This window comes from Lissotriton helveticus, chromosome 1_1 (genome assembly GCF_964261635.1).
Source record: "Lissotriton helveticus chromosome 1_1, aLisHel1.1, whole genome shotgun sequence".
NCBI lineage: Eukaryota > Metazoa > Chordata > Amphibia > Caudata > Salamandridae > Lissotriton > Lissotriton helveticus.
In genome coordinates this window covers 463,229,651-463,249,413 of record NC_136057.1, presented here as the reverse complement: position 1 = coordinate 463,249,413, position 19,763 = coordinate 463,229,651, and the positions used below count along the sequence as shown (strand labels likewise).

Here is a 19,763-nt window from a genome sequence, read left to right as displayed (position 1 = left end):
TCGATAAGCCATAAAGACCAATGAGTCTGTGGGGCGGGCCATGGCCAGGTCAGTTGCTCTGCGTCGCCATGCTTGGTTGCGTGATGACAGTTTTCCTAAAAATGTTTGGGAGCGTCTTCTGGACTTGCCCTTTGAAGGGGCTCATCTTTTTGACAGTCATGCGGAGTCAGCGGTTCAATGTCTGGTTTTCAGTGAATGGCATTCTTTCTAGCCCCTTGTTGCGGACTTCTTATTTTGTTTTGCATTGGACTACTGCTACCACTTTTCTCTGGTATCAGTATCTGGCTTCAAGCAGTTATTTCCCTGATGGACTATACAGCTATGCAGCAGTTTCTGTCATTATTTTCAATTCCAATGTTAAAGAGCTAGGCTCAAGGCATTCCCTTGCATTTTATAGGGATGTGACATAACTTACGTGGGGTATTCGTTTTTTTATTGTATAGCCATTCTTACTTGCCACAGGGGATGTCTTCCTGGGTGGTGTGCGTATAATGCTTCAGGAAATGTTCTTCGGGGTAGTGCAGGTCCTTACTGAGGATCAGGCGAGGTCCTCTTAGAATTGGTATTTATCTGTAGTTCATGCTGTAGACTGATAGCGATATGTTTTTCTCTTACTCACACTTTTACATGTTCTTACTTTACAATTGGTCCGTAGTTCCCTCCTGCTTCTGCCGATGCAGACCTCTCCAGAATATTATTGGGTTTGTACCATGTTAGGCTCGTCCCAGCGTGTTCACGTATGCCCTCTGTTTTGCCTGGCTGTCTTTTCAAGGGTTTGGCTGTGTTTCCGCCATTTGGCCTAGGTTGGCCTTCTTCGTCATAAGCCGGTATCTGTCTCTTGTGAGCGTATTGTTCTGTTCCACTTCAGAGATAGTTTATTTTCTGTATCCAGTTTTGCCACGGTATGTTACCACATGCTGGGCATGTTCGTAGGCACTGGGTACCTGCTAGGTCAACTTGCGCCACAGCCTTGGCTGTGTTTGATTCTAGAGGTGTGGCCTACTTTTTACTCTTTGGTGCTAGGAAGTGCCGCTGTCCTTGGTCTTCCTTCAGGTCTTCGAACTTTCTGGTTTCTTCCTTGTCGACAGTTGATGCACATAGTCTTGGGCCTCACTTTTGATATGCACTTCCCAAGCAGGGGCGAAGGTCGCTCTGCTCTTTGCTTCTTAGCTGCTCTTTGTCTTCATACATCTTTGGATGTGTGTGTGTATGTATGTGTATATATATATATGTATATGGGTGTATGTGTTTATATATATGTGTGTGTGTGTGTGTGTGTGTGTGTATACATCTTTATCGGAGTACTATGTTTGACATATGGTATGTCCTATTATGGTTCACTCCAGTGCCGTTGGTACCTATTGTGTGGGCTGCTACCTTGACTGGGGCATGCTCTTAGAGTATCCGTTGCTTTTCACTTGAAAAAAAAAATAATAATAATAATATATGCATATATGTGTATAAAATGGTGTATACACACTGCTAGAGTGCACACATTCTATGTTTTTCCTGGTATCTTGGATTTCTTACCCCAGATTCTTTCTCTTTTTCTCTCTCTTTTTATGAGAGTGAGTCTTGTGTGTGTGTCCGGCTTCTGCTGGTATCCTTTCATCACCGTCCTTCTGTGTATGGTTGGTCAGTATGACTACCTGGTGATACATTCGATGTCTTTTTGATGATGCATCTGTGCGGTCGAGGCTACGTTTCACAGGCTTTTGCATGTGCGAGGTGAGGCTCCACAGTTCATACAGTCTGCCTATGTGTATCCATACTATCCACATGCACATATCTACTTGTATTTCTGTTTTTTTATGTCTCGGCATCAATTACATATGTCTCTCTGCATGTCCATCTTGGCATCCACTATTGTGTATGTGCATTGTGTATGATCTGACTCTACTGTGCTGTTTTGTCCGGTCTCTGGGACGCTCTTTTTTGCAGATCCATGGATCCTTTGCACAGTTCTGCTTCTTATTCTTATTGCAGAAGCTTATTGATTTCTTCCATTAGGCACTGGCCATTTTGGTTTCTATGATTTTCCCTCATCCCTTCCTGGGAGGTGAAGGTCTCGAACTGTCCTCAACCCGACTGTAGTGCCATTGCCTTTTCTTGTTGATGCTCCTTTTTACAAAGCTTAAAGGGTCTGGTGTCAGCCACGCTTATTCTTGCTGTCCCCACCGATTTTGGTCCATCTTTTTGACGGATTGGTTCTCTGTTAGAACCTGGTGGGGTTTATTGCAGACCCTCCTCCTATCAGGTATAGCTCTGGTATCTATTCTACGTTAACGAATCTGCGCTAGATGTCTCTATCAGATAAAAAAGAAGTTACTTATCTTCGGTAACCATGCATCTGGTAGAGACACAGTCTACCTGCAGATTCCTTAACGCCCACCCATCCTCCCAGCTCTGCGAAGACCTTTTCCGTTTGGGTTCCAACCCACTGGTCTTCTTTGCCAGTGATCTATGCCTTCATGCGTGTTTCTCTACTTCACATCCTACACCAGGGCAGGATGTCTTCTTTTTTACCTGTTGCTTCTCCACCCCCTCTCACAAATGGGTGGCGAGTTCATATACCCATGCACGCTCTGGCACCCTGGTTTCTTTTCTAGTAAGGCAGTTGGTCATGTTCTTCTCCCCTTTATCTATTAATTTGGGGCCTACTTGACCCTGATACATTCAATTACTCATCTTTAGTGCGTGTGGTTGCACATTCTCTGTTGTTGCAGAAATGTGTCACTTGCCATAACGTCATGTTGCTATGTCTTGTTATTGCCTTCCATGACATTCATGTGGTGGCAGAATACTTGTCGTTTCCCATAACATTCTTGTGCTGTTTGCTTTATATGAGGGTACAGTTCTTTGTTTAGGCGTAACTGTTTCTATGAGGCGAGTACTCTGCTCTCGCCCTTCAGTCACTTACGTTATGTAGTATTTTTCTCTACAATGCAGAGTGAGGTTTCTCTTCATTTTATTATTTCTTATCATTGTCGTCTTAAAAGATGTTTAACCCTTTTTGACACACTTTTTCCACACATGAAGTTTTCATGTTGGCTCCACGTTGTGGCGCGGAAAAGTTTCCTAGTAGAAAACTGACGTCAGCGCGCCGGGAGGAACTTATATGGCTCCACTGACGTCATATCCATGAACAACGTCAGAGCGGTGCCATGTGACGCCGTCTCCCGGCATGTGGAGATACTGCTGAAAAATTGCCGGATCCAGACTGGCGCCTGGGGGATATTCTATGTTCAGGAACCTGCGGCTAGGCTGTGTCTCTACCAGATACATTGTTTCCAAAGGTAAGTAACTTGTTAATCTTGTATAACAAAGAAAAATGCAATTCAAAATAAATCCCAAAAACTAAATGGAAAGAAAGAGGAAGAACCATGAACGAAAGACATGGAATCAAAATGATCTGCTTTTCTTGGTAGGAAAACCCATAGATGTGGAGCAACTGCAGAGAAATGCTAGTTGTTGAGTTTGGCTCTACTAAATCTGTAGATCCCCTTGATCAGTGTTCTGAGTAACGGGGGAACCTCATATTGTAGAATTTACTAGCCAAACCGATTAAGAAAGAGAATGCCTTTAAAGTAATGGAATAAATCATGAACTGAAATGAAGAGCTAATAAATGGAAAAACAATAAAATCGGTGTGCCAAAACAGGTGAACAAAAACCACCAACCAGCAAGCAAGCAAGCGGAAGCAGGCAGGCCACAGAGGATAATCTTTCATGGCTATGCCCCTGCCTCGGAGAGCCACACAAAGTTCACCTGGCAGCAAAAAAAGGCCTGCTCCTAAATGAGATAGACAAAGTGATAATGTTATGCTAGCTTGGTGATGAGCTAGTGGAAGGGCATATGGGCATTTTTATGAACACTTGCACTCGTGTTCTTCGATAGAGTGCTGAGAGTTCTTCTGGGAACTCTAAAGGACACTTACTTACTTAAAAAGTTTCAGAGGCTATGCACAGTAAGTGGATCTCAAAATCCCATCAGCTGTTCCAAAGAAAACCTCGTGTGCACCTACACTGACACAGAAAGCCCAGCTCTCATGACATTTCCTATTGGCACCATCATGCAAAATGATCCTTTAGAAATGGAGTAGCTTGCACGATGACAACCTGGCCAATTCAAGCTATGTTCTAAGAAGCAACGCACTCTGAAACAACATGATCAGTGTTATCATGGTAATGTCAAACACTGCCCAGCCTCACTAACGTAGTGCTGACGAGGCAGACAGGAACGCGCCCTGTTGATTCAGCAGCGGGTGGGTTAGTAAAGGCGTTGTACATGCAGGCCACGGGCTTCAAGTGTTCATGCCTTGCAGTAGTGCACTGGCGTTGGGGGCAGGCTTTCAAGGAACCAGTACTGCCAGTGCCACCATGACATGACCGCGTGCAGCGTTGCACATTCCTCCTAGCAAGGAAGAAGTTCCAAGAGCTGCTGCATTGAAACGAGCAGTTTGGGTACAGTGAGTTGTCGGATGTTTTAGATGCAGTCGCGCGGGTTTCCGTTTTTCACGAATTAACATTTGTTCTAACTAAGGAGTATCATTAACTGCACCTTCTGTGCAGCGGCAGCAAGGCAAATTAACGTGCTTACCTCGGATGTTTTAATTCCAACATGGACTGCAGATGATAAAACTTGCTGTAAGCAGAGCTGATCGAAAGGAGTTTTTTAGGGCTCCAAGCTATGGCAGGAAGTCCCTTCTGCAGAAAAATACATATTGTGCTATCCCTGGTACGTCTGCTCCAGAATGTATCTGGATCCTCCAGATTCCATGTAATACTGGACATGCGGTTATGCATTTTTTTTTTGTTGGAAGCCCATGTCGGAGCTGAAATGTGCGTTCACAAAGTAATTTTACATTGGATTTAATTAGCGCTTACTACCCCTGACAACTCAAGACGTATTGCACAGTGTGCTCTGTCAAAGACTTTCCGCCATGCCGTGTGCTTGACCTGTATTGTGCACGAGAACGTTATTTACACGAAAATCTGGCCAGATTAGATTGTATTAGTCTGAGATTTTTCAGCAATTAGTTCAGCGCACTAGGCTAAAAATAATGGTGCGATAAATGGGATGGGGGGAGGGGGTTGGATGGGCGCACCTGTGATCCATATGGTAATTCAGGCTTGCAGACACATGGGCCCGCGCAAAGTATGAGTCATTGAAGAAAGTGCACACACAGCAGTGTGACAGTGTAGACAAAAAAGCTTCACACTGACCTAGATGAGGCCAGAAGAAAGGAGTGCGCATGGCAGTGCCAGGGGTGCAGGCACATCATATGGACCACAAACTGACATTGGCTAAATTCTCAACGGGAACTTGGATGCAGGCAACATTCTGAAATCATGGAATTGGGCTTTGGGCTGAAGATGGCAGGTGCTGTACATACATGACAGACAGTATAAATCTTTCTATTCAGGTATGGTAGCAGCACGATTTTTTCCAGTTCTGGGTGTATATCCTTTACCAAATCAAGGGAGACAGCCAAGAATTTGTGTCTGGGTCTAGTCTTCCTTTACACAGATGTGCATAAGTAAAAGATGAACAGTGGATATGCAAAATGGGTTGGGTGCTATTCAGTTCAGTGGCAGCTGCCCTCCACTGTACTGACCACTCTGAATCAAAGTTAGCGCCGAGCATTCAGGGGGCGGGAGGTGAGGTGTTTGCCAATCATGACCAGTGGCTTTCCCCTTCTGGTGTCTCCCTGTTCCCTGGCAACTAGCCACGGAGGAGCAGGAACTCCCTGAACGTGTATTTAAAGCCAGAGTCCCTTTGGCAAATCAGATACTTTTGCTGGTAGCTTCTCACTGGAGCAGAACATGCTGTGTGGTGCGGACAGGTATCCCAGCTCTTAGTGTAAAGTGTGCAGTCTTGGTCATGCTTTTAGCATGGTCAGTTTTCAAGTGTTGCTCTTGCCTTTCATCAGGCTGACCTGCTGGATTTTGCTTTGTCCATTTTCAGTGAGCACAATTGGATTCTTACTTCTTCATTCAGAGGATTCGAATTGACAACCAAATATACACTTCTTTTTATGATTAATCCTATATTTAGAGAGGAATCCGAGAATCAGGCTGGGGGGGCTTGCATAGAGAGCTGGGAGACTGCAGAACCCTCCAAATAAACCCTTTGGAGCACCCTACAGCACATGGGCTACACACTACCCGTCCCCCTCATGTATTCAATCGGCCCTGCACCTAATAGGTGAGTTGTGACATTACACAGACCAACCATGAGGACCTACAAGTCAGACCCCTCACTGACGACCAGATCAAAAGACATTTCCCCCAGCCCTAAAGTCACCTGCCACCAATCAGTCGTAATGTCTTGGGCAGGTCACGATTGCCACTTTAGGTGGATCTGTCATCGAGCAGTCTAACACTCCGTTGTTGAGTTACATAACAAAACCATGTACTAATTGTGAAGACTTCGTGAATCGGACAGCTGAGTGGTGCATCCCCGAGCAGATCTTTCGCAGATGCTACGTGGATTGGACCCGTTGCAAAAAACTTGTATCACCACCACCTCCCTCATCACTTAAGCCCGACACCCAACAGGCCTCTCCCCTCCCACCCCCCAGTTTGAAGACCTCGGCCCTAGTGTATGTTACCATCTATACTTGTGGCCTGCAAATTGAATGTTAGTAGTGGGCTGCAGCACTCGTTGTGCCACCCGCTAAAGTAGCACTGTAAAACACTTTTACAGGCCTGCCGTTGCACCCTGGGTGTGCAGTTTTAAACTGCCATTTCAACCTAGAAAAAAATCTTTTGCCAGGCTTAAACCTTCCCTTTTAATAATAACCTTAGGTAATCCCTAAATGCCCATACGGGAGGATGCATGGTATTTTAGAGTAGGGCAAGTATATTTAACGGTGTATGTGTCCTGGCTGTCAAAAATCACCAAGTCGTTTTTCCACTGTGTCACCCGTGTGGATATCCAGGCTATTGCAGGATCCAGTAGTTGAATAGCCTGTTACCTTTAATAAGTGCTAAATTCCATTTGGGTGTAGCTAGAAAAATGGTTCAAGGACTCACTTTAATAGTAATTTAAAATACAACTTAATGGTCAAGTCTGATTTTATATTACTTATTTTTTAAATTGCCCTTTAAGAAAGTTGCCATTTTCATGCTGAACGCTAAACCGCTTTCCTGCCAGTGTCCAGCTGGACAAAGGGCCCTGGAAAGGGTAAGGAGACTCCACTCCTGCCCATCACTCCTTGACAGCACAGGGCCTGGATGGCTGTGCTCATTCCCCTGAGTTTCAAAGGGTACCTAACTTGACTCTGGCAGATGTAGTCCACACTGAGGCCTGCCCCCCATTTGTCTCAAGGTCTAGCTGGCACCCAACCAAGTGTGAATAGAGGAACTGACCAGAACTGGTTTAAGAGGTGGAAAAAGACTTGCAATGGACCTCTCCTCGGGAACACTCCTGGACCTGTGAAGTATCTGAACGACTGACCTGCTGTCTGAAGCACCAGCAGGAAGACTGGACCTGCTTACCTTGAACCCAGGACCCAGCAGTGACTTCAAGGGTCAGTTTGCTGACCACTTGTTTGAGCCACAGGAAACAGCAAGGTTCCAGAGGTTCTTTCCCTTCTACAGCCCAGCTTACTTGTACCAACTGGACCTGCCCTGGACCCTGCTGCAGGCCTCTGTTGAAGTGATCCTAAGTGCTGAGTGGTGCCCTCAAGGTCCTTGACCCTTGGCTGGTGTTACAGTGGCCCAAACTGCAAGAAGTGAGACTTTGAATCATTTTCCTATCTTTCTGCCTGGAGAACCTACGTAGACTGGGATCTGTCATTGAAGCCGTTGATGTCGAATCACCGATCTGCATCAGCTTGCTAGTTTGCCCAGCTGAAGGATATCTTACTTCCAGAATAGTTTATAAGTACAAACATAGGTGGCTTGATCGGTACTGAAGCTGAGCAACATCAAATCGATGTTGAGGCCTTCCTGGGCATGTACTTCAGACTTTGACTGTTCAGAGCTTTCCCGCCTTCTCCGACAACTGCACTGGGACACTGTTCAACAATCCAAAATCTTTTAACCCTGGTTTAGGTCCAGCTTGCCCCGCAGACGACTCTGCAACCACTTTTCCTCCCTAAATGTTTTTAAGTCAGAACTTTTCACTGGAATAAACCTGGTCTCTGTATCAGACCTGCACTCCATCACTGTCCGTCTTACCTTTTGACTTTTACCTGGTCCAATGCGACCAGATAACCCCGGTTGGTGTTTTGTGCTTTTTGGTGCTATTTTTAATTCAAAATTTTTAAATTCATAACTCCATTTCTATGCGTTGGATTTCCCTAATTTTAGTGTCATTTAATTTATAAAATTATTATCTATTCTTCTAAATTAGTGTGGGATTTCTCTTGTATTGTGTTTTCACTTTATTACTGTTTGAGTACTGTGTAAGTACATTACACATTCTCTCTAAGTTAAGCCTGACTGCTTTGCAAACTTCCAGATGGTTATGCACAGGTTTATTTACCGACTTTGGTGGTTTACCCTGACAAGGATTGTGATTATTGCACCTCTTCAAGTATTAGCCCAATTTCTTACCAGGCCTTATTATTCATTCAGGGGATGGTGTTAGATGATTCAGCATTATGTCCTGTATTGTGATTCATTTGGTCATTGCAACATTTTGCTCGGTGTACGGACTTTGAATTTCGCTGTGAATTTTCTTATAAAAAAGGGCTCATTCTGGAGGTGAGCCAGGCTTAAATTAGATTGATACTCAAGCTTACTTGCCAAGACATATGGGCTAGACTTGCTGCTTGAGTTAGGTTCTTGATTCTTACAGAGCAGATCCAGTCAGTCTCATGCAAAGGATGTGAAATATTTTTTCAGTTTTTATGCTGCATTTGACCTAGCTTATGCTAATTCCGTATACTGATTGACTAACTTAATTTTTCATTCTGTAATTAATTTTCAATCTTCATTAAACCTTCATGGTTTTGACTTGTTCTTTAACTTGGCTTATTTAACTGATTATTTTGACACTTTGTATTCAGTTAGGGGCACATTACCTCATCTATTCTTGAAGATAACACCACCCCTATCCTAATGACGCTATATTTACTATCTTATCGATAGTGTCAACAGGGCTTACATGGTTTTAAAAAGATGTGGAGAAAGGGCCAAGCCGTGTGGCACACCACACTTTAAAGCTGTTACAGGAGGTTTGAAGGCAGGCAACCATATAACCTTTGTACGATTTAGCAGGAAATTCATAAACCAGGTCAAGGTGTGTATTAGTTATACCCACGGCTGAAGCAGTAAATAAGGATGTCCTGGTCTACTGTATCAAACGCCAGAGGCAGATCCATTAATATTAAGCTGTTAATTTTCTTGTTGTTAGCCTCCAATCTAAGGTCATTAGCGATGAGCTAGACTACCAGTTATGTGAAATGGATGAAACACTATTTTGGTGACCACCAATACTTTGTTTCTAGTCAAATGTGCACCAAGAAAATCGTGTATTTTAGCACCTACCATCTTGATGGCTGTTGGTAAAAGGGATATAGTGTGAAAAGTTTTCATATTAATATCCACACCAGGTGTTTTGAGAATAGGTGTGTTTATGGCTAGTATAAATAAATCGGAGACAATACCTTTTGCCAGTAAAGCATTACGTAACGCTTCCAATCGGTGTCTAATTGTTTAAACAGGTGAACCAGGCAAGGATCTGTAAGGGTGCCAGATTTTAATTTGAAGTAAAAGGATGTCTCTACGACATTGAAAATGAGAACTGTTCTCAAGCCAGCATGGACCCATGCAATTTCATGTTCCTGCGTATTTTGAATGTTCTCTGTAAAATAATTGTTTATTACACATATATTGTAAATAAGTAACGTGATGCTTAGCTCTGGAGTCATCGGATAACTCTAATTATCTGAAAAACATCTTTCCGGGATTCTAAGATATAGTAATCTTTTCAAAATAGAATTTTATTTAGTTATTCTCATTATGTCTCTCCCCTAACGTTCTGTCTTAAATTTAGTTTTAGCTTGGTAGAGTACCCAGGAGCAGTAATTTGCTAAGTATTTTAGTCTTAGCAGGGGCAAAATCATTGAATGCTTAGGTTATCCAATTATTTGCCGTAGATTGATGTTCTACTGTTTTACATTGATTTGAACTGAATGAGTGTTTTATATTAGAGCTTGTTGGAAAGGGGTCAGAATTATATTTTCCAATTTGGAGACAGTAGGAGTTTTTTTCCTTAAATTAGTCCGTTTTCTATTAATTTTACTTATAATGGCATCATCGCACCAATGAAATGGTGAATTACTTTGAAAAATATGTATCTGCTCCAATTTCCATGGGAATTTTCTGGGTATTGTGTTCCCGAAAACACTGGTGGTAATTCCACAAACGGTAATTAAACATAGGAAATGACTACATTCCTTATAGAAGGGATTTGGCCAGAAACTCCGGTTTCTGCCCGAATGGGTGTTGCACAAAATGTTGAAATAAGAACTTTAAAAATATTAGATTTGCGTATGTTAGGGTGTTTAGTGCAGTTCTCTGAAGACTAGATCCATGCCAGATTTTCCGGGTATCTACATAAGACACATTTACATACAAAGAGACTGAATGGAACAGATTTATATATTCAGTGTTTAGCCAGAAAATCTTCAAAGCTCTACCTGTCCCTGCCTTGCATTTCACACCCCGTGTGTATGTGAAAATGAACGGTGACAACTCCCTGTAGTTCACAGTGACTTGTATTGCAAAGCATTGGTTGCTGAATAGCATGGTTTTATATTATCAATGGAAGGGGGAGCAAACAAAATCTCGAGCCAGAGTACACAGCTCATAGTACTCTTGGACCCTCGAGCCTAAAATGAGCCTGGCTTTTATGTGGCTTATGTCTGCCACCCACATTTTAACCTTAAGCTACAAGAATTAAGGACCACACAGACACCTCTGATTAAAAAAAGAGGCAAAATCATGCCATCTTGTGGCTGTGTTGCATAATCTGAAACCACGAAAACTTAGGATCAGTCCAGGCTGCTCTGCTTGAACAAATTGTGTGATCCTATGCAAATCTTTTATTTCACCATTACTCATCAGGGCACCTTTGAATAGGTGGGATGTGAGCTGTAGAAAGACCTCCTGGGTCTGATTTAATAGACTTTGATGTTGCTCCATGCATAATATATAGAATTCTAGATGAATAACAATGAATTGGGGTATGTTTTTCACCAAGGGGTTCCAAGTGACCTCTGATCGACAATAATAGCAAAGTTAGAGTTTTCTATGATTTCACTCCAAACCCTAGGGTGAAAAAATGACCCTGTAATTCACTTTTGACCATTTTATCTTTTATAGTTTCTTTTGTTATTCATCTGCCCTTGCTTTCAACTACTACGTAGGGTCAGATAGGTAAGGGGAGAGCATGCATAACATGGCCTCTCTTCTGAGTCCAAAATGTTATTTATATATATATATATATATATATATGTATATATATATATGTATATATATATATACATATATATATATATATATATAATCCCAAGGCAATCTTCCTCAATTGAAGTCGATTAGAGGCGACACAGCGGGGCTTTGGGTGAACACCATTTATTAAAATTACGGGCATTACGCCTTTCGGAAGTAGTCCTTTATCAAATGCCCTTTCAGTAATTAAAGTGCCTCTGTTGCTTTTGGTTCCCCATTCAGTCTGTTTGTAATGTCCAATATACTAAAGTAGTGTTGGACCCCAGGTAAGACGTTGCACGGAGTCATGGACGTCTCTACAGTCAAACTGCATTCCCCAGCATGCAGTGTTGCCGTATTGCTGGTTAGTGACTCCGCTTGTCGGTATGGTTCCTGCTTTTCCCCGTTGGAATGCCGATCGGCAGCGTTAACCAGGTGGGAGCTTAAGCATTTGTTCTGGGCACTGTATGGCGTCCGTAGCCCACACTCCCTGCCTCCCAGTTCCTTCAGAAATGGAGTCGGAGATTCTGGTAAAGTAATCAACATCTCTCCATTGAAGTATGGCCTGCCAATTGGCAGCGTTTTCTCCACTTCCTCCGTCGTGCGAGGCGGTCGGGAAGTCTTCTCACACCTAGCGACTCCCCAAACACTTGAGGGAGGGTCAACCTCACGTGCCGGTGAGGGCACGCTAAATATTCCCAAGGCAATCTTCCTCAATTGAAGTCGATTAGAGGCGACACAGCGGGGCTTTGGGTGAACACCATTTATTAAAATTACGGGCATGCCGCATTTCGGAAGTAGTCCTTTATCAAATGCCCTTTCAGTAATTAAAGTGCCTTTGTTGCTTTTGGTTCCCCATTCAGTCTGTTTGTTTATATATTCAATCGTAACTTGCCTCGCAATGAAAACGCCACACACAGGTGAGTGTTAACTCCTTTAATCGCCGACCACAAAGTTGCATGCTTCGTCACCACAGCCAAAAATAATTCCACAAACTCCCTACGCGTTTCAGACAGCGTGTGTCCTTGTTCACGGGCATGAAAGAACAAAACAGGAGTGGGGGTGTGCTTGATTGCATCCTGGAACTTGTGGTCCCTTCGCATTGCTCCAAATTGTAGTTCATATAATTCCCCCTGTGGGTGATGGGGATTGGAAGAATCTGCCACATCGTCCATTATTATGTCTGGCGACACGGATCTCACTATTCCCAATGCGAATTGTATTGCAACTCGCGGGATCTGTAAAGTAGCAGCAGGGCGTTTTCGCGGTATTGGCTAACTGCTAAAAATTCAATCGTAACTTGCCTCGCAATGAAATCGCCACACACAGGTGTAATGTCGCTTCCTTGCCCCCACACTATGCACTGAGCCTCTGTAAGTGTATAACTTCTTTATTCGAACTTATCACAAAGCATTATGAGCATTAGGGCGCCGAGCGTCTGTTCTGCACTTGCTCCGGTCGCCAACTGCCGTTATCCCCGTTCGCGCCTTTCACCAAGCTCTCTTGCGCATGCGCCCGCCTCGCGCTCCAGTCTATAGCGTGACGCGTCATCGCGTACGCGCTCATAGACTAGAGCGCACACTACATATCTCCCCTTTTTTTACAAAAAACAAAACAACCTTTCCCAACTCTCACTGTGTGTCCATAGTCCCCAAATGTGTCTCTGGAGGGCACTCAGGTTTGGCCATGCCTGTGACTAGTGTCCACTCATTTCAAAGTCTCTATATCGAGAGGGCACCGTGACTGCCCTGCCACTACGGGTGTGTCTTACCGGCATGTTCTCTTCCACCTCTCTCTCTCCTCGTGATCTCTCTCCATCTCTCTGATCTCCACTATGCACTACACCGGCCGGTGTAGTGTCTCTGGCGGTAGACTCTGTGCTGGGATTTTCCGCCTCACTGTCCTCTCCTGCTCCATCTGGCAGGACTTCAGCGTTGTGCTCTGTTTGGGGTCTGGCATCTTGGGAATCCACTTGTATCTCTATCTCCTCGGGCTTGGGCCACACAACTATCTTGTTGACTCTGGCCATGCGGTCTTGGGACCACACCCTGCCGTCGCTGAGGAGGGCTGCCCTGCCTCGCACCTCCTTGACCAGTAAAGGCTGGCTGTACTTGCTTTCACCTTTCTTTTGTAGGGTAGGGAGTTTGACCCTGACCCATTCTCCTTCTTCCAGCTCTGTCCCTTTCGCATTGCGACGTTTGTCATAGTGTGCGGCATAAATCTTCTGGGCCTTCTCCAAGTTGTGCTGAACCACCGCGGGGGACCATTTGCTGGTGATGGTCTTCTCCCTCCACACTACGTTGTCCCGAGTGAATGGATGTCGTCCTCTTAGCACTTGGAATGGACTGTACCCCACGGCCGTGGGGGTGATCCTGTAGGCCCACAGCATACTCATCACTTCGGTCTCCCAGTCCTTTCCCTGCGTGATGGCTGCCTGTATGGAGCCCATTAGCACGCGGTTGAACCGCTCCACTTGGCCATTGCATGCTGGGTGATAGACGGCCGTGTGTTTTGACTCAATCCCGTTCCTCCTCATAACCCTAACCCATTTGTCAGAGACAAACTGCGGCCCATTGTCACTGAGGATATATTTGGGGATTCCTTCTCTTAGGAACACCGTCGTCAGGAATTTCAGTATCGTGTCCGTATCCATGGACTCTTGAATGTCCACTTCAGGCCATTTGGAATACTTGTCTATTACCACACATAAATACTTGTTCACACCTTTGCTGTCCAGGACAGGCCCTAGTATGTCGATGGCCACGTTCTCCCAGGGGCTCTGCGGAGTGTCAAACTTCCCCAAGGCTGGTCGGAGTGGTCTTAGCACTTTGTCCGCTCCTTGGCACTGTCCACACTCCCTCACTTGCCTTTCTATGTGGATATCCATGCCTGGCCACCAATACATTTGTTTGACACGTGCCTTGGTCTTCACAATACCCAGGTGTCCTTCGTGCAGATGTGTTAACAATCTGGGTATCAGTGAATCTGGTGGCACGACCCTCTCACCTCTGTAAATGAAAATTCCCGAGTCACTTAGGGACAGTTCCTCTCTCATTTCGTAGAACCTCCGTACTCCTTCAGTGAGCTTCCTTTTGTCAGGCCAGCCCGACGTCAAATGTCTCTTTATCTCTACCTTTTCCACGTCCTGCTCATAGGCTGCCGCCCATTCCTGGCTACTTATCGTCGTCTCATGGTCCTCCATGCTGGCCACCATCTCTTCCCTGTCCGGGGCTTCCTCCGGCGCCTCTTCCATCGCCGCAGCTCTGCTGAGGTAATCTGCAACCCTGTTTTGCGTTCCTGGTAGGTACTCCACATCATAGGTGTAATCGAGTAGCTTCAGAGTCATTTTTGCTATTCTCGGGGTCGCTGTCTCATGGCCCGAGGACGTCAAGACCTTGATCAGGGGTTTATGATCGGTTTGAAGCTTAAATATTGTGCCCCAAACAAACTGCCGGAACTTGCCCATAGCCCAGGTGACCGCCAACATCTCTTTTTCAATGACGCTGTACCTTTGTTCCGTCGGGGACAGCGCGCGTGAAGCAAAGCTGATGGTTTCGGTAGATCCATCTTCCCTCACCTGTGCCAGAACCGCCCCTAAGCCCTTATCGCTGGCATCTGTCGTCACTATGGTCTTGCCCGTGGGGACATACCCTTGCAGTGGAACAGCATGGCTGATGCAGTCCTTTATCGTGTCAAATTCCAATTGCGCTTCTGAGTCCCACTCAAACTTTGTCTTGTCTCTGATGAGTTGCCTCATTCTGTATGTCCTGGTGGCGAAGTGCCTCACAAACTTGCTATAATACTCGGCCATTCCTAGGAATGACCGCACTTCCTCCTTGGTGCTAGGAGCTTTGGCATTCCTGATGGCCTTCACGTTTTGTTCCTTGGGTGATATTCCAAGTGTGCCGATCTCATGACCTAAGTATGTCACTGAGTGAGTTCCGATCTTGCATTTGCTCCATTCCGCAGTTAACCCCCTGTTTTGCAGCACTCCCAGGACTCTATGCAGCTTGCTGTCGTGATCTCCTTTGGAGGAGCCCATCACCAGGATGTCATCCTGAAAGTACTGTACCCCCAAGATGTCCTTGAACAGCCGATGCATCAGCTTCTGAAATACAGCCGCTGCAGATGCCAGGCCAAAGGGCATCCTCCGGAACTGGTAGCACCCAAAGGGTGTAATGAAGGCGGTGTACTTCCTACTCGAAGGATGCAGCTCAATCTGATAGTATGCTGACGTGAGATCTATGGTGGAGAAGTGTGTTACACCTTTTGTCCTAGCGAGCATCTCCTCGATTCTGGGTAGGGGAAATCTCTCCACAATGAGATTTTTGTTGAGCTCGCGGAGGTCAACGCAGAGACGAACCTCTCCATTGGGTTTCTTGACCACCACCAAGGGGGATAGCCACTCCGCACTGTCCACCGGCTCTATGATGCCTTGCTCCTCCAGCCTCAGAAGTTCTTGTTGTACCGCTCCGCTAGTGGATATGGGTATGTTCCTGACTTTGTGTACCACTGGTACTGCTCCCTCCTTGAGGACCATTCTGTGGACGAACTTGTCCAGTTTACCGACTGTGCCATCAAAAACCTTGGGGTATGCAGATTTCCAGTCTTCAACTCTCGTGAGGGGCCACTCGTCCGTCAATAGTATCTGCTCTTTCCCGCCTGGGTTGAGTATGATTCCTAGATCCCCTGCGTCTCTCCATCCCAGCACTGATGGGCCCTTCTCCGCCACGTACAGGGTGCACGTAGCTGACCTGCCTCTGAATTCAAATGTGAAGTCTCGGCACCCCACTAGTGGAATGGCGTTCTCGGTATACGAGATGGGTTTGATGTCCGGCGGCCATAGGTCTGGCCCCACCACTGGCGCGAAGACTTCTTCCCATATGGATCTTTGCACGATGGTCCAGGGAGATCCTGAATCGACAGCCACATGTACCTTCACTCCCCCTATCAGCATGTCCGTGCGAGGCTTATCTCTTCGCTTCCCCGCCACTTCCAGCACCTGGTCCTCGATGCATAGCACCAAATCTTCATCTTCCAGGTCGTCTTCCTCGCTGATGTCCGCTGTGGCTGAATCGACGCATTTGACCGTGGACTTCTTCCCCTTCTTGCTGCATACCTTTTCAAAATGGCCGACCAGGCCACAAAACGCGCATCTGGCGCGGAACGCGGGACAGCGTTTATCCTGGGCCGAATGCGCCGTGCTGCCGCATCTGTAACACGCAAACCTGTTGTCTGAGCCGGGGCGGACCGTCTGTTTCCCTGTCCATCTCGAATCCTTCCTCTGGTCTCCATACGTCCCTCTGGGTTTACTGGGCTGGGACGCCTCGTCGATCTTGTTAATCATCTGTCTCGGTGCGCCCTCTCGCTTGGCAGCATCAGCGCCGCGTTTTGACATTTCTGCCTTTTTGACCATCGCAACAACTTCTTTGAGTGATGTCTCGTTCTGCGCCCATAGTTTGTCTTGGACAGCCCTGCTGGTGGTATGCATGACGATCTGGTCTTTGATGTACTCATCCTGTAGAGCACCGTACAGGCACGTGATGGCCAGACGTCGGAGCGCTGCCACATAGTCATCAATCGATTCGCCTGCCTCCTGCTTCCTCTGTTGGAAATTATACCGGTCTATGGAGACACAAACTGCTGGACGGTAATGGCAGTCCAAGTCATCTAGTGCATTTTTGAAGACATCTGTCTCCGTCGCGCCCCTTTCCTTGGGCACCAGGTTTTTGAACACTCTCACCCCTTCCGGGCCCAGGTTGTGGAGTAACAGTCTCTTTCTTCTTTCCGGGGTGAATGCCCCTTCATTTTCATCCTCAAGTGCCTCAATGTAGTTTTGAAAGTATTCCTTCCAATCCTCCCATTTTAACTGTGGTTCCACCGGTCTGGGCAGAAATGGGACGGGGGCCATCAGGGCCGACGCTTGATTCGCCATCTTGGCCTCGCCTCTGGGGTCTACTGCCTGGGCACTGTGTTGGACGGGTACACCGGATGCTCCTGCACTCCCTGCCGTGTCACCTTGCCCTCTTGGACTACCTGGGGTGTTGTCCCTTATAGCCTGCGTGGGGTTGTCAGTCTGCGCCCCTTCCTCTGTCTTGGGGGTGGTGCCTTTGGCTGCCAGGGTGCTAGCTGTGAGCTCCGTTCCCTAGCACAGCACTGACCTGGGTGATTGAGCTGTATTGTCGTTTATACTCGTGCTGTTGCGCTGCTGCCACGCCCTCTGCTCATCCTAGTTGCTGTTCTGTCCTTCTGGTTGGTGTGGGGCTGTTGGAGGGTGCCTGCTCCTGGCCACTGTGCTCGATGGTGTTCGTGGTCCCAGCCTCGTCGCCAATGTAATGTCGCTTCCTTGCCCCCACACTATGCACTGAGCCTCTGTAAGTGTGTAACTTCTTTATTCGAACTTATCACAAAGCATTATGAGCATTAGGGCGCCGAGCGTCTGTTCTGCACTTGCTCCGGTCGCCAACTGCCGTTATCCCCGTTCGTGAGTGTTAACTCCTTTAATCGCCGACCACAAAGTTGCAGGCTTCGTCACCACAGCCAAAAATAATTCCACAAACGCCCTACGTGTTTCAGACAGTGTGTGTCCTTGTTCACGGGCATGGAAGAACAAAACAGGAGCAGTTTTTGTCGGAGGAACACCTGATAATTATATTACAAAGACCCGCCACAGTGGGCGTGTTCTTGATTGCATCCTGGAACTTGGATACACATGGCAACTGACATGATAAAAGACTTGTTTCTTAATTTAATAGTGGTATTAATATTGCAGAGCGGACATGAATGTTTGAGTTTTATTAAATGCCTCTCAATACTTATATAAAGTGATATAATATGTCGTACTAAGGCGAAACGCTGCTGCATGTTAAAGAAATACTTTTTTTATTTTTAAAGAGACTTCATCATATTGAAACATGATCTCTGTAGCTAGAGTTACATGACAAATATTTTGAGGGATCCGCTCGTGCACAGGCTCTCTAGAGCCACGCTAGACTCTTATCTTGCTCTCCCTGTTACTTTGATGTTTAGCCCATTTCTGTTTGTGTGATGTGCAGAGGACTGGTCGGCCTTCTTTTCAATGTGTTTCCCTTAATACAGAGAAGCTTGGAAGCCGCAAGCTGAATGTAGCAGAAGTCACCCAGTCTGAAATCGGCCAGAAACAGAAACTGCAGACTGTGCTGGAAGCTGTACATGACTTGCTCCGACCCCATGGCTGGACTATCAAGTGGAGCGTGGACTGTGAGTGCCCCCCCTATTCATTTGAACACATCCATGCATGAGTATACACAGTGATTCTGAATTCCCATGCACAGACGGTGAAGCACATGCATGCATATGATAGGACTGTGCACTGATTGCCACAACATGCATGCATGTCAGCTTATTCACACATTATCCGGAGGAAATTTGTAAGTAGTGGGGTTTAAACAGATGTCCTAAAGTGTACTGAGCGAAGTGGGCTAATCATATAAGAAAACAAGCTGACAAGCATTTGCAATGCAATCAGTCTCACTTTTGGGACCTTATATGTATTTAACTATGCAGCACATTAGCCTGGGTGCTGAAACATCTACTGTTCTTTAACACTGAGGGAAAGCAAGCACCAAACTGCATGACACACCAGGTATGGGAACACATGAAGAGAAATAGTGCCTTTCAGCGGGAAATGGTATAGTCCAAAGCTGTTTTTAATATAAAATCAGGTCCTTCGGTGGTCATACCACAAAAAATACAAGATTTGAAAAAAATATTGTCTACGGGTGCTCATGGAAGACAATTTCTATGGGCTGGAATCCAGAGAATGCTAAAGTGATGCTAGTATTCTACTGACCTCTGCTGGTCGTTTTCTATCAAGAAAGTTAAATAGAGGCAGTTGGCAGAATTTTTTTTAAAAAGGAATTCTCTCGGCAGAAAGCAATTCTGGTATCTTACTGACATCTACTGGTCGTTTTCTATCAAGACAGTTAAATAGAGGCAGATGAACAAGAAGAAAGCAATTCTGGTATTTTACTGACCTCTGCTTGTCGCTTTCTATCAAGATAGTTAAATAGAGGCAGTTGAACCGAAAAAAAAGTACCTAAGTGGAAGCAGACAAGTCCTAGCGCTGATCTCCAGAGCCCACAAAGTAGATACACATATAAGTATATACTAAAGTATACACAAGAGATCTCGAATGCTCGACCAAAAAATAGAGGTAGTTGCTATGAATTGAAGTTTATACATTTGAAATGATGGGAGAACAAGACACATGGGATAGCAGTAGCACAGCTTGGATGAAATGAATGCATTCAGTATTTGGAGTTTCTGAGGTGAAGT

At 45.7% G+C, this 19,763-nt stretch overlaps 1 protein-coding gene across 3 annotated transcripts in view; it reads left to right on the top strand.

Moving 5' to 3' along the window:
- Positions 1-19,763, top strand: part of PARVB (parvin beta) — a 604,437-nt gene that overhangs the window by 324,160 nt on the left and 260,514 nt on the right. For all 3 annotated transcript variants that reach the window (XM_078673859.1, XM_078673861.1, XM_078673860.1), the window contains exon 5: positions 18,546-18,686. In XM_078673859.1, coding sequence (XP_078529985.1) covers positions 18,546-18,686 — 141 coding nt within the window. The remainder of the gene's footprint in view (positions 1-18,545; positions 18,687-19,763) is intronic.